The sequence below is a fragment of the Anolis sagrei genome, chromosome 6 (assembly GCF_037176765.1).
Source record: "Anolis sagrei isolate rAnoSag1 chromosome 6, rAnoSag1.mat, whole genome shotgun sequence".
Classification (NCBI taxonomy): Eukaryota; Metazoa; Chordata; class Lepidosauria; order Squamata; family Dactyloidae; genus Anolis; species Anolis sagrei.
Window position 1 is genome coordinate 106,102,178 of NC_090026.1, and position 15,302 is coordinate 106,117,479.

The 15,302-nt window shown below is 40.0% G+C and overlaps 1 protein-coding gene across 1 annotated transcript in view; it reads left to right on the forward strand.

Moving 5' to 3' along the window:
• Positions 1 to 15,302, forward strand: part of MRC1 (mannose receptor C-type 1) — a 62,217-nt gene that overhangs the window by 36,953 nt on the left and 9,962 nt on the right. The window contains exons 16-24 of the mRNA XM_060782351.2: positions 1,478 to 1,519; positions 2,298 to 2,461; positions 3,436 to 3,503; positions 6,075 to 6,175; positions 9,149 to 9,291; positions 10,421 to 10,541; positions 10,747 to 10,904; positions 12,435 to 12,537; positions 13,167 to 13,399. Coding sequence (XP_060638334.2) covers positions 1,478 to 1,519; positions 2,298 to 2,461; positions 3,436 to 3,503; positions 6,075 to 6,175; positions 9,149 to 9,291; positions 10,421 to 10,541; positions 10,747 to 10,904; positions 12,435 to 12,537; positions 13,167 to 13,399 — 1,133 coding nt within the window. The remainder of the gene's footprint in view (positions 1 to 1,477; positions 1,520 to 2,297; positions 2,462 to 3,435; positions 3,504 to 6,074; positions 6,176 to 9,148; positions 9,292 to 10,420; positions 10,542 to 10,746; positions 10,905 to 12,434; positions 12,538 to 13,166; positions 13,400 to 15,302) is intronic.

Here is a 15,302-nt window from a genome sequence, read left to right on the forward strand (position 1 = left end):
CCCCACAATTTCTCCTGCTGTCCCCCACTTTACAAAGGGCCATCTGATGAGGTGTGTTGCAGACCAGATGAAAAGGTGGGATGGATAGATAGATAGATAGATAGATAGCCACTTGCCAAGAAAAATAAGACAAGGTGACTTACTTTCATGTATTGTTTTTTCATGTGCTTCCCATAAGCTTTTGGAAACAGAATACAAAACTGATTGACCTAATACTGCAGGACTCTTGTTGTGTACATTTTAGGCTTTTAAAAGTAGATAAATACACAAAATATTTGGGAAAGCTATAGGAAAGTGGAGATGGAATCCCTGATTAAATAAATGTAGGAGGTTAAGACAACTTGGGTGATGAGGCTGTGGCACAGCTAGTTAGTAGCCAGCTGCATTGAAAAACACTACTGACCAAGAGGTCATGAGTTCGAAGCCAGCTCGGGTCGGAGTAAGCTCCTGACCATTAATAGTCTAGCTTGCTGTTGACCTAAGCAACCCAAAAGACAGTTGCATCTGTCAAATAGGAAATTTAGCTACTGCTTTATGCGGGGAGGCTAATTTAACTAATTTACGATGCCATAAAACCTTCCAGCAGCATGCAGAAGAATGAGGAAGTACTCCAGCAAAGGACGCAGTTCACAAGTGGATGGTGAAGTGGCAGCTCCCCCTGTGGCCAAAACCAAGCATACTCTCATGAAGCCAGAAAAAGCTGGAATGTTAAATTGCCTCTGTGTCTGTTTACATATGTTGCATGTCTAAATGGCATTGAATGTTTGCCATGTATATGTGCATTGTAATCCACACTGAGTCCCCTGCAGGGTGAGAAAGGCGGAATATAAATACTAGGCCTGGGTAACAACGGAAAAATTTGTTTCTAAAATCGATTTGTATTTGGGGTTTTTTTTTGTTTCGATATTTAAAATAATTACAAAATTTTCCTTTTAAAAAGTTCGATATTTACGAAATTTCGTAAATGGTAAAAAATTAACGAATCGATTTCCGAAACAATAACTAATCGATTCGTTAATGGCGGACGCGACCGCGAAATACGCTAAAAAACCTCCAAAACCTTCTGAAGCTTCCCTCTCCCTCTGTTCTTGACTGTTGGTGTGATATTATAATTTTTTTTCACTAATTAAACCATAAAACTGGCCCAGACATGCGGAAATAATAACGAAACGACCTCAGAACAATAACGAAACGAATACAATAACGAAATACGAAGCATTTACAAAACGTGTTTAAAAATTTGTTTTTTTAAATAATTGCTCCAGAATGGTTCGTTATCGTTTTGTAATTGGAAAAATTAATGAATTATTAACGAATTACGAATTAACGAAACGAAACCACCCAGGCCTAATAAATACTGTAAATAAATAAATGAATAAACTCGTTGTGTTCCTAGCATTCAACTAACTGTTTATATCCTTGACATAGTACACATAATAACACTATATTCTGTCTGTCTGTATCTGGAATTTTATAGGGCAGCAACCAAAACCAGAACCAACAGATCCACCTTTGCCAAGTGAGTTTCTATTGCTTCTTTAAGTAAATTATATTACTTGAGTAGCCAGTAATGGGAGTGGAATTAAAAGAGTCATTTCTCAATTGGCAAGAGGTTCCAGTCTTCTTACATTTTTAAAAGTAAATTGCTCCAGCCTTATTTAATAAAATTTTGTCAATAACTATTGCTGAGTTTCATTACTATTTTAATTAAGGGTGGTATCCTTGTTTAAGCTTTGGACTACAACTCTGGAGACCAGTTTCAGAAGAACACAATGCAAACTTCTGAATAATTCTTTGCCTCAAACCCCAAAACTAGAAACATACAGCAATACAAACTGAACTACATATATATTTATAATGGTTTTGGTAAAAATTGTAACCAAAACTTGGAATGTCTATTTTCTAAAAACACAACACCACCTGTTATTCATCATTTTCTAAAAGCAAATCTTTTCTTCAACATGTTGTGTATAAAGTATCTTGTAAGTAATGTGCTAATAACAGTGACATGTTACTAACACCCTGCTTTTAATATATCTTTAATTATTTTGCAGAAATCCTTTTAAAATGGCAAAACACCACCTAAAAACCTCTTAATAGTAATAGGTAAATGTTAGTTGTTACATGAAACAACTTCAGAGTAGTAGGTAAATGTTAATTGTTGCATGAAAAAGTAACAATATTACCAGTCATTATTGTTTGTACCAGCTTTGAAAATGATGGTTGGATTTCATAGACACTCCAGTTACTTTTTCTATTTGATCCCAGTGTATCAATTTGCATTATTTGTGTTGCAGAATTTGCATTGACCAGTGATGGATGGGTCATCAATGGAGACAAACAATATTACTTTGAAACTGATAATGTTCCTATGGAAAAAGCTCGAGAATTTTGTAAGAAAAACTTTGGGGATCTGGTTGTCATTGAAAATAACTTGGAAAGAAATTTTTTATTAAAATATGTAAGGCACTATTATATTTTTTTTCTATCTTTACTAGTTCAAAACATTGAATTTTAAGACACTAGTATTCTTTTAGAAATGTTAGCCTTGGAATCTATATTCCTGAAGTTTGCTCCTGTCTTTTCTTCATATCCTTACATAAGCATCTCAATCAGGGAACTAGCAATGAAATTATATGCAAATTATTTTATCATCAATTTGTTATAGTGCATAGTAAAGATACATTCTGAATTATGTAAGAAAAAAAGCTTCTTATCCACACAACTAATGAGTTTGCACAAATTTCAAAATTGGATTCTAGAATTGTTTTTAGACTGCCTTTAGAAATCTTTACAGTGTTTTGATGTGTTTTAAATATTTCTTATCATTGTATTGTTTGAATTACTTTTAATTTTTCATTGCTTTTGGAGCCCTTATGGACAGCATGGTGATAGAAAAGCAAAAAAGATAAACAAAAAAGGACAAAAAAGGATCTTTGGAGCCCAAAGATGCGAGATGTCACTCCCCACCCCCCAAAAAAGCCTTAAAATTCAAAAAACCTTACTGGGTCACTCCTCCCGCCTACTGGTGCATCGTTTGTACATGCCAGGAGGCTACCAGAGCAGCTTTGGAAGGAGGGTGTGGCTCCATTCTATGATGAAGTGGATTTAAGCTCTGTGTGGAAGCACCCTTAATGTACTCTGGATTTCATCTGGATTAACCTGAGGCATCTTTTGGATGCCTCAGACTAACCCATGATGAGTTGTGGGTTTTGGGCCTGTGTAGAAGGGCCCTTAAATCACTAATCAAGTAACAAGGGGGAACAGAAGAATATCTGGAGTTTAATTAATGTCTTATGCCTTTACAAAAATTAAACTAGTAAACTGTTTTTTGTATAATCTTGCATCTCCATTTTAAAGTAACTTTGAATTTATCTCAGACATCATTTCCAGAGTGCACAAGCAAATTAATGTATCACCATATTCATGTTTTAGATGGCACAGAATAAAACAGTGGACACTTACTTCATTGGTTTACGACTAAGCCTTGATCAGGTAGCAAAGTAAGTAAATGAAAAACATCACTTTTATTATTGCAATTCCATTATATTAATCCTGTATTGATACACAGAAATCTTTTCTTGCAGCCAATATTGCATCAGCAAAGAACCGTCCGGCTAAGTTGTTCCGAGTTGTCAGAGGGCTGTTAAACCTGCCTCAGAGCGAGATCCCTGACAACCCAGCAACTCGCTGTGAAGCATTTGCACAGTTCTTTGCAGACAAAGTTGCTCTGATCTGTTCTGACTTCGACGCCACATTAACGGCAGTCTCTGAGGATGAAACAAGAGCACCTACTTGTCCGGTTTTGATGGATTCATTTCAATTGGTTCAGCTCGAGGATGTGGACAGGATCCTTGGAGAGGCGAGGCCAACCACATGCATCCTAGACCCCTGCCCTTCCTGGCTGTTGAAGGAAGCCAGAGGGGGGGTTGGCAGAGTGGGTTAAGGTGGTGGTTAATGCCTCCCTGCGGGAAGGCAAGATTCCAGCCAGCCTAAAACAGGCTGTTATAAAACCATTGTTGAAAAAACCATCACTGGACCCCACTCAATTAGTCAACTATCGGCCAGTATCCAATCTCCCCTACTTGGGCAAAGTCACGGAACATGTGGTGGCTTCGCAACTCCAGGGGTTACTGGTAGACACTGATTATCTTGATCCGGCACAGTCTGACTTTAGGCCGGGACATGGTATTGAAACAGCCTTGGTCGCCTTAGTAGATGATCTACCCCAGGAGCTAGACAGGGGGAGCGTGTCCCTGTTAGTTCTGCTGGACCTCTCAGCGGCCTTCAATACCATTGACCATGGTATCTTTCTGAGACGCCTCGTAGAAATAGGACTCGGAGGTGCTGCTTTGCAGTGGCTCCAGTCCTTCCTAGAGGGACATTCACAGAAGGTGTTATTGGGTGACACCTGTTCAGCTCCACAACCATTGTTTTGTGGAGTCCCTCAGGGCCCAGTACTGTCCCCGATGTTATTTAACATCTACATGAAGCCGCTGGGGGAGATCATCTGGAGTTTCAGACTAAGGTGTTATCTGTACGCAGATGATGTCCGAATCTGTCACTCCTTTCCACCTGTTACTAAGGAGGCAGTTCAGACCTGGAATCGGTGCTTGGCTGCTGTGTCGGACTGGATGAGGGCTAACAAATTGAAATTGAATCCAGACACAACAGAGGTCCTCCTGGTCAGTCGAAAGGCCGAACAGGGCATAGGGTTACAGCCTGTGTTGGATGGGGTTATACTCCCCCTGAAGATGCAGGTTCGCAGCTTGGGAGTGATCCTGGATTCATCGCTGAGCCTGGAACCCCAGGTCTTGGTGGCGGCCAGGGGAGCTTTTGCACAGTTAAAGCTTGTGCACCCGTACCTTGGGAAGTCTGACTTGGCCATGGTGGTCCACACTCTGGTTACATCCTGAATAGATTACTGCAACACACTCTACGTGGGGTTGCCTTTGAAGATTGTTCAGAGACTTCAACTAGTCCAACGGGCAGCAGCCAGATTACTCACCGCTGCTGCATCACACCCCTGCTGCATCAGCTCCACTGGCTGCCGGTTCACCTCCGAGCACAATTCAAAGTGCTGGTCTTGGCCTATAAAACCCTATACGGCTCCGGCCCAGCTTACTTATCCGAATGTATCTCTCTCTACGTTCCACCTCATAATTTAAGATCTACTGAGGAGGCCCTGCTCTCGGTCCCCTCCAGCATCTCAAACACATCTGGTGGGGACGAGAGACAGGGCCTTCTCGGTGGTGACCCCCCACTTATGGAATTCGCTCCCCAGCGAAATTAAATCGGCATCCTCCCTCCTTACTTTTAGGAAAAAACTAAAGATGTGGTTTTGGAGCCAGGCCTTTGGCTAGTGGGCACAACAGCACTTTAGGCACTGAACTCGGACAATAGGATTGTTTGAAAATTGGAAATGGCTTTATGACCTGTGATTCTGTGATCTGTTCTATGTGGTTATGTAATTTTAATTAATATCACTGCTAAATTGTTATGTAATGGATTTTATATTGCTGTTTTATATTGTTGTTTTGATACTGTTGGCATTGAATAGTTGCCTGTGTTAGCCGCCCTGAGTCCCCCTTCGGGGGTGAGAAGGGGGGTAGAAATGGTCCAAATAAATAAATAAATATGTACTGTTAAATCTGTTATAATCTAAAGTATTTGTATGTCTGCTATGCTCTATAAATCAAAACAACTGACCAAAGCGTTGTTTTAACATTTTAGGCCAGTGTTTCTCAAACTCCCAGAAATCCCAGCCAGCTAACCAGATGTTAGGAATTGTGGTAGTTGAATTCCAAACATCTGGAGTAGCAAAATTTGATAAACTCTGTTTTAGACCTCTCCCCAGATAAGAGAATCTATGGAGAGGGCACTTGGCAAAGTCATATAGATACATGGGGGAAGCAATGAACTATTTCTAAATTAGATTTGGTTTGGTTTGGTTTTTTTTCAAAATTGCATTAATTAAGCATTTGTAGAATTGTTGTGATCTTTTGTCTGAAGCTCTTTCCTCACTTTGATTGGTTTTAACCATGTTAATCCACATTGGGCTATTTATCTGTAAGGTGGATGGATGGAACACCTGTGCAGTATTTAGCCTGGGCACCACATGAACCCAATTTTGCAAACAACGATGAAAATTGTGTGGTCATTTACAGAAGAACAGGTGAGTTCTTGGCCATATTAGGGCAAGTGTATGCCCAATCTGCTTGGTGGTCACATGCTCACCTATAGAATGTCCTTTGATATCATTAAAACAGCTCCTTCTTTGAAGGAAGCACCTTTTTTGGAGGGTGTTTAAACAGATCCTGGATGGCCATCTGTTGGGGGTACTTTGATTGTGCTTTTCCTGCATGGCAGGGGGTTGGGCTAGGTAGCTAATGTGGTCTCTTCCAACTCTATAATTCAATTATTCTATCATCCGTTGCACCTTGTTTTTACCCACCTCCTTGTTTTTGATTTGCTGCCTGCTCTACATCACAGCAGTTCTCAGAAATGATTTGATTAAATTCTGATATTACAAGTGTTATAACAAGTGTTGTTTTGATTGAGGTTTAACATTGCTATGCTATACTTTCATGTTTTATTTGAAATGTGCTTTTATCCGGATTGTTATATTTAATTAAGTTTTTATTTTGTGTTTTTGCTATAATGGGTTGTTTTGTATGTGTCTGTGGGCATTTTGTCCCATATGTAAGCCACCCCAAGTCCCTTCGCAGAGATGGTGGTGGGGTATAAGAATAAAGTTGTTGTTGTTGTGGTTGTTATTATACAACCCAATGTACATTGAATCAGATGGGAGCCTTAATGCATTTGGTAGAGTTTGCTCCCAGGTATATGTGCTTAGGATTGCGGCACACTACAGCTCCTTTCTATGTAAGATCCTCAAGTGTGTAGTGGTGATCCAGCTCCAGGCATTTCTGGCTGATACTGAATTTTCAGATTCATTTCACTATGACTTCCAGGCTAGTTTTGGGACTAAAATGTCCTGTGGTTGCTTTGATGAACTGTCTACTACCCTGAGATTTTCAGGGATAGAATTTTTGTCAGATCTTTTAATTGGCATTGAATTGTGCCAACCTGTAACCCACCTTGAGTTGCCGTATGGCTGAGAAAGGCGGGCTATAAATATCGCAAATAAATAAATAAATAAATAAATAGCTTTTATTACTGTGAACATTTTAAACTTTGGGACCATCTGTCTGGAATGGAAGTTGGAGAGTTACACTCCAGTATATCAACAAGCATCTAACTCTGAGGAAATGGATTGTAATCGATGAAAGCCCATGCTAAAATATCCATTGGTTTCAAAAGTGCCACAAGACTCTGTTAATTTGATTAAAAAAATGTATTCCAATAGTTAAGTTCTTACTTAAGGAGTACATTCCAGGAGGTGGTGCTGGTGAACTAGTGTTCAGTTCCATGGTATGTTTGCTAGTTGTACTACTCATCACACTAGAGAATGAATCCACTTTAAATCTGGTTTCTGACTCCTGCAGAATTCTGGGGTTTAGGGAGGACTCTTTAATAGCCCCACTAAACTACAAACCCCAGAATTCTGCAGGAGGCAGAAATTAGATTTAAAGTAGATTCATTCTCTAGTGTGATGAAGTAGTAAGAATTACATGAAATCACTGGGAGAGCTCATCTGAAATGTTGGGGTTGGTTGTCATAGATATGTTGATGTCACCAACTCACTTGTAATTGCTGATGTTCTGAGCAGGTACCTGGAGATAATAATGGACTGAATTAGCTTTTAAAACACCTGACAGAAACTTAGCCCTGAAACAGTTGAAAGTCAACAATGTGGCCTGGTGCTTTTACTATCTCTCTCTCTACATTTGCAGGTTTAACTTTCACAGGTTAGATTATTCATGGATTTGTTTAATATGTCTCCTAAGTCCTCCAACACAACTCTGTGATCAACATAAAGTTGCACTGGAGTATATAGAAATTCCTAGAGAGGTTTTTTCTTTCTTTTAGATAACAATATAGTGTGGTTTTCATTCATTTTCCCACTTTCATAAGAGTCCTGCCCCCCCCCCCCCAACCTCCATGAAAGTATGGGGTTCTTGTACTATTACCTCAAAATCAAATTCTCAGTTACTGAGGTTGGATTTACACTATGTATATATTTATGGTTTTATGTCCTGTATATATTGAATGTTCTTACTTAATACCGACCACATAATGCAGTTCAAATTATACTATTTGGCAGTATAGATCCAGCATGGGACCCGATGTTTCCAGAACTAGATCTTATTTATTTATTTATTTATTTATTTAAAACATTTATATTCTGACCTTTTCACAGGGGACTCAGGGCGGAGAACAATGTATATACGGCAAACATTCAATGCCGGGACATAAAACCATAAATATATACAAACATTAAAATCACTTATATTCACTTTAAAATCAGTTGCTTAAAAACCAGAAAGTAGTTGTAGCTCATGGCAACTTTCCTCAAGATACTAATAGAATTCCTGCTTGAAGACTCAGCTACAGTTGCCCATGGTCTAGTATTATTCAGGATGAATTTGAAATGCGTTATGCGCGAGATTCCTTCTGAAAACTGTTTAGAAACATCCAGTTTTGTTAAGAGGCTCTAACAGAACCTGAGAAGTTATTAACAAGCATGTGAATTGTCGCAGATTATTTCATCTCATTGGAGCTTAGCAGTCTCAGCCACAGGTTTCAGGGTGTGTGAGCAGCAGGACCAGTTGGTGGGCCTTGCTGAGTTTATTTGGTGGTAAATCTAACCAGTACTTGATTTCCCACAGTACCCCCAAGATACTGTTGTTCGGGAGCACTATGAGAATTGTATCTGTCCTCTAGAGTAGACCCAGTCACCAGATTTCAACCTTGCAGACCTGACTTTTTTTGGCACAGAATTCTTTAGCCTGCACTACAATTTCAGCAACATACAGGGTCAGGAAGGCACTGCTTACACAAGAAGGGTACTTGGGTTCCAGCAGCCATATCACTATGCCAGGTACTTTTTCCAATCCTGTACTCCTGGTTGTTTCTGGGCCTCATGCTGGTTTTGAATTCCAGAAAACCTCTGAACTAGACAATTTAAAAACCATAAACAGCTAGTAAGCTATTCTTATCTGACAATTTGTTTTATGATGCTCAGGGCTTTGGAATGATATAAACTGTGGTTACCCACAACCTTTCATATGTGAAAGACACAAGAATATGGTCAACACAACAGCTGCTCCTACAGTACCTCCTGTACCAGGAGGCTGCCCACAATCATGGCTTCGGTTTGAAAACAAGGTATAGTTATAATGTTCTTTTTTCAAAAGAGTACCAAGAAACAAAAATACACTAAGGTGTGGGGAGAGTAATTGAAGCTTTGTATTCGTGACACAGTGGATTAAACCACTGAGCTGCCAAACTTGCTGACTGAAAGGTTGGCAGTTCGAATATGGGGAGTGGGGTGAGCTCCCACTGTTAGACCCAGCTTCTGCCAACCTATCAGTTCAAAAACATGCAAATGTGAGTAGATCAATAGGTTCCCCTTATGCAGGAAGTTAACGGTGCTTCATGCAGTCATGCTGGCCATATGACCTTGGAGGTGTCTATGGACAATGCCAGCTCTTCAGTTTAGAAATGGAGATGAGCACCATGCCCCAGAGTTGGACACAACTAGAATTAATGTCAGGGGAAACCTTTACCTTATCTACAACTCCCAATTCCAAATAATTATTGGAATACATATTTCAGCACTGCACAAATACATTATTACTATCAAAATAAGCACAGATCTCATGATCCAGTTATATTAATTTGAGAAGTATTTATGAGATCAGAATACTAGTTCTGGAGGATAGATCAATTTAGAATGCAGGAAGTATGTAGTGTAGATATATTCCAGATACTGTAAGTGGATGTAGGATTATAGCCCAAAGTGTATATTCAGTGCAAATTTAATACAGATTATAGTAAAGGAGGAACAGGTGGTGGAGGTGGTAGTCTCCTTGGGTAAATGGCCTATATAACATATCTGAGATTCCCAGTGTCTAGGTTGCCAGTGTCTAACTCTATAGTCTACTTTTAAAGCAAGGGAAATCTGACTTCTTTCACTCAGGCCCCTTCTACACTGTCCTTATATCCCAGGATCTGATTCAAGATTATCTGCTTATCCCAGATTATATGGCAGTGGAGACTCATATAATCCAGTTCAAAGCAGATAACCTGGGATCAGATCCTGGGATAAAAGGACACTGTAGAAGGGCCCTCAGTCTCAATTCCATTTTGACACGTGAAGTTCTGGTTGGATTGTAAAATTGCAGCCATTGCCATATAAACACCCCACCCCTATTTTCCAATTGTGAACCTGAAAATATGATCAAATATTTTTTATTAAAAACTGTAAAATACTCCTTTTTAATTTTTTTTTTAGTGTTACAAAATATTTGGATTTCAAACAAGTGACCAAAAATCTTGGAGAGCAGCACGCTCCGAATGTCAGAGCCCTGACATTGGAGGAAACCTAGCTACCATATCTAATGAAAGGCTACAAGGTATGCTAGCTTTGCATCATTGAATTAAGATTTACTTATTGTCTGTAATCTATTACTTCACTTGCCCTACAGGTTTATATTTTCTAAGAGTAATATGTTATTCTCATACTAATTCATAATTTAGTACAATTTTCAAGTTATTTCACCAGATAGGTATTTGAATTCTCTCCCCAAAAATAAATTCTTTGTCTTTCCTTTCTTTTAGCCTTCCTCGTTTTCCACTTAAATAATTTGCCAGTGGAAGCATGGATTGGATTAAATGATATTAATGAAGAAAAAATGTACCTTTGGACTGATGGAACAGGAGTTCATTACACAAACTGGGCAAAAGGCTATCCATCGTCTAATAGTGATGGATCCATGGTAGGTATTTGATTACACTTTACTGCTAAATTTATTGTAAACTCTTTCCCCTGCTGTGGTTTTGAGCAGGAGACTAGCGTAACTTTCAACTCAGTTGATGGAGCTTTGAGCAGCAGATCCTAGGACCAGTGAAGGCAAAGAAACAAGTATTAACGATAGTAGCTGGGCCAGCAAAGACAATTTTGGGGGGCATCTACACTACCATATAATGCAGTTTGAGACTACATTATATGGTCAGTATAGATTTATATAATGCAGTTTAATGGCATTTTACTGCATTATGCGTCTACAGTGACCATATAATGCAGTTTCGAACTGCATAATATGGCAGTGCGGAAGGGGTATTTGGCTATTGTCCAAGTTCAACCCAGAAACCCTTGTAGCTACCAGAAATTTTTGTAGTTGTTTTGGACCTTCAAGTCATTTCTAACTTAAGCAGACCCATCATAGTGTTTTCCTGGAAATATTTGTTTGCTTTTGTCATCCTCTGAGACTGAGGGTGCATCCACACAGCATGGAAAATGTGCGACCTCCCGTGCTTTTACCTGAGGTGTCCAAATGAATTAATTTGAGACAAATCAGGAAACCCCTGCTTTGTCCTGAATTAATTTAATACCTGTGTGGATTGGGCCCAGAGATTGCATTGTGTAACTTCTGGGCCTAATCCACACAGCTATCTCGGGATTTCGAGGCTCCTGGAGCTGGAAAACCCAAGATAGCCCCCATCCACTCCCAAAATCCCTCAATAGAGTATATAAGTAAAAATTACTTACCCAGCCACCATTAAAGTGCTGCCGGCCCTCTCCTAGCACATAGAAATGATGGACCAGAAGCGGGGAGGAGGAAAATCACTCCTCGACACTCCTTCTCCTGGCATGTCATTTCTACACACCAAAGGAAGGCCGGCAGCACTTTAATGGTAGCCAGGTAAGTAACTTCTTTTAAAAAAAATGCCCTTTTTTGGTGGGGGTCTTTTGTGACTGGGTGCCGTGCCTGAAGATTTGGCAGGGCACCTAGACCCCCCCCCAAAAAAAGCATAAATTTTGGGGGGAGACATGTAGACTTTAACCATGTTCTATCAGGTTTCTTAAACCCAATTGGGCATAGGTTAAAGAGCTATGTGGAACCGGCCTGAAGCCCTTTCTACACTGCCATATAAAATTCAGGTTATCTGCTTTGAACTGGATTATAGGTCAGTGTAGACTCATGTAATCCAGTTCTAAAAAGATAATGTGCATTTTCTGCTTTGATTATCTGGATTATACAGCAGTGTAGGAAGGGCCTAAGTAAGCAGAGTCAATGAGTTTTCATAGTCATGTGGGGATTCGAAGTCTTGCTTCCAGAGTCCAAAACTTAAAGCACTGCACCATGTTGGCTTTCTTCACTTAGGAAACAAATGAGCAGCCTAGAAATACTCATAAAGAGAGAAAAGAGTACAAACCTGAAGTTTCCTGATTGTATCTCCAGTAGCTCCTGGAAGTCATCATGTCATGTTTGCCCATGATGTTTTTGTATTTTTTTCGTTTATAGGCAGACTGTGTTGCAATAGTAAACAAACCTCAGAAAGACGCAGGGACATGGAAATATTTTCCTTGTTATGTTAGGAGAGGCTATATATGCCAGACCGATACAAGTGAGTTATTTTGCTACATTCCATGAATTAAAAACAACCACATGTTATGGAAACCATGTCCATGCTACTGTGTGTTCCTCTGTTTGTGCTTTCATAGAGCAGCCTGTCCAAAATAGCTTGTCTTCTCATACAATATATTTAAAGCATTGGTTATCAAATTTGGTCATAGTTAAAGTATTTGAGATTTTGAAAATGAAATTAACATTGCAATTGCATATAGATGGACTTGAAAGTAAGCCTCATCAAATGTAGTGCTTACTCCCAGGGAAATATTTTCAGAATTGCCTTTTAAGGGCACATAGGTAATAAATTTGTGCACTCCTAGTTCAGTGAATTAATGAGTATTTTGGCAGGTAAAGTGAGGTTATACAGTCTGAATTTCCAAATTGATTCTAGTTCAGGAAGGGTCTACTTAGTTCAACTGTCTGAGAGCCTTTCCCCTTAAGAGTAAGGAAATTCCAACCCTTGGGAAAATGTATGACTGCCAGTTCTCTCAGTACTTTCAAGATATGAACTTGATATGTTTGTAGAGTAATTTTTCTAGCTTGGCAAGACCATTCAGGAATGGTCTTACCTTTTTCTTAAGAACCCAAAAAGGACTGTAAAACAACTTTCTGCTTGCCTTTCAGATGCTATATACTCCATCCCATCAACCACTCCAGTACCTCAAATTTATTATAAAAACAATACCTACTTCTTCGTTGAAACCAAAATGACATGGAAGGAAGCCCAGCAAAGGTGTGGTGTTCAGAAAGAAGACTCAAGCCTTGCTAGTATTTTAGATCCCTTTAGCCACTCCCTCCTCTGGCTTCAGGTGTTAAAGTACAAGAGCCCTGTGTGGATCGGTCTCAACAGCAATGTGGTAAGGCTTCCACACTTTTACAAGGGAGTAATATACAGGGAAAGAAATATAAAAAAATAATTGGATAGTTTACATCAAAGGAGTACCCACTGTAGAGCATGTACTTCAAAATTCAGATAAATGAAATGGACCTAATGTGTGTATTGGTTGTTGTATTCAGGCATTGAATGTTTGCCTTTCTGGACTCAATTCAAAGTGCAGGTGATTACCTATAAAGCTCTATACACTTCAGGTCCAACCTATCTTTGAAACCGCATCTGATTCTATGAATCAGTATGGGCAATAAGATCTGCTGGAGAGGCCCTTCTTTTGGTCCCACCACCGTCTCAAGAACAGTTGGTGAGGGTGTGAGAGAAAGGGCCTTCTCAGTGGTGGCTCCCCAGCTCTGGAAACCATCCCAGGCCTTCTGGGTGAGTCTAAAAACATGGCTCTTCAGACAGGCCTTTGATCCTGAACAATCCATGACCAATGTGATGAAACATTGATAGTACTGGCCTGTAGAATCATAGAATCAAAGAGTTGGAAGAGACCTCATGGGCCATCCAGTCCAACCCCCTGCCAAGAAGCAGGAAAATTGCATTCAAATCACCCTTGACAGATGGCCATCCAGCCTCTGTTTAAAAGCTTCCAAAGAAGGAGCCTCCACCACACTCCGGGGCAGAGAGTTCCACTGCTGAACGGCTCTCACAGTCAGGAAGTTCTTCCTCGTGTTCAGATGGAATCTCCTCTCTTGTAGTTGGAAGCCATTGTTCCGCGTCCTAGTCTCCAAGGAAGCAGAAAACAAGCTTGCTCCCTCCTCCCTGTGGCTTCCTCTCACATATTTATACATGGCTATCATATCTCAGCCTTCTCTTCTTCAGGCTAAACATGCCCAGCTCCTTAAGCTGCTCCTCATAGGCCTTGTTCTCCAGACCCTTGATCATTTTAGTCACCCTCCTCTGGACACATTCCAGCTTGTCAATATCTCTCTTGAATTGTGGTGCCCAGAATTGGACACAATATTCCAGGTAAAGTGGTCTAACCAAAGCGGAATAGAGGGGTAGCATTACTTCCTTAGATCTAGACACTATGCTCCTATTGATGCAGGCCAAAATCCCATTGGCTTTTTTTGCTGCCACATCACATTGTTGGCTCATGTTTAACTTGTTGTTCACGAGGACTCCAAGATCTTTTTCACACGTACTGCTCTCGAGCCAGGCGTCCCCCATTCTGTATCTTTGCATTTCGTTTTTCCTGCCAAAGTGGAGTATCTTGCATTTGTCACTGTTGAACTTCATTTTGTTAGTTTCGGCCCATCTCTCTAATCTGTCAAGATTGTTTTGGATCCTGCTCCTGTCCTCTGGAGTATTGGCTATCCCTCCCAATTTGCTGTCGTCTGCAAACTTGATGATCATGCCTTCTAACCCTTCATCTAAGTCATTAATAAAGATATTGAACAAGACCGGGCCCAGGACGGAACCTTGCGGCACTCCACTCGTCACTTCTTCCCAGGATGAAGAGGAAGCATTAGTGTACCTTGATTGATTGTTATGACAGATAGCCGGCCCGCACGTTCCACTGCGTTTCAGGATTTTTATAATTTTCAAATTTTTATAATTTATCAATGAGATTTTTATGCATTATTGATTATACTTATGTCATTGTATTTATACTTATGTATTATTGTCTGCATGTGGCACTTGGAGTGCTTCTGTGAGCTGCCTCGGGTTCCTTTGGGGAGATGGTGGTGGGGTACAAATAAAGATGATGATGATTGGAATCCTCCCTGAGTCCCTTCGGGGAGTTAGGGGGAAATATAAATAAAGTTTTTTATATTATTTATTATTATCACTCAGTTCAGGCTCAGATGGGAGACAATTCTCCTTGCTGGTATAGGCTTACCATTATTTGGATTTATGGTGTG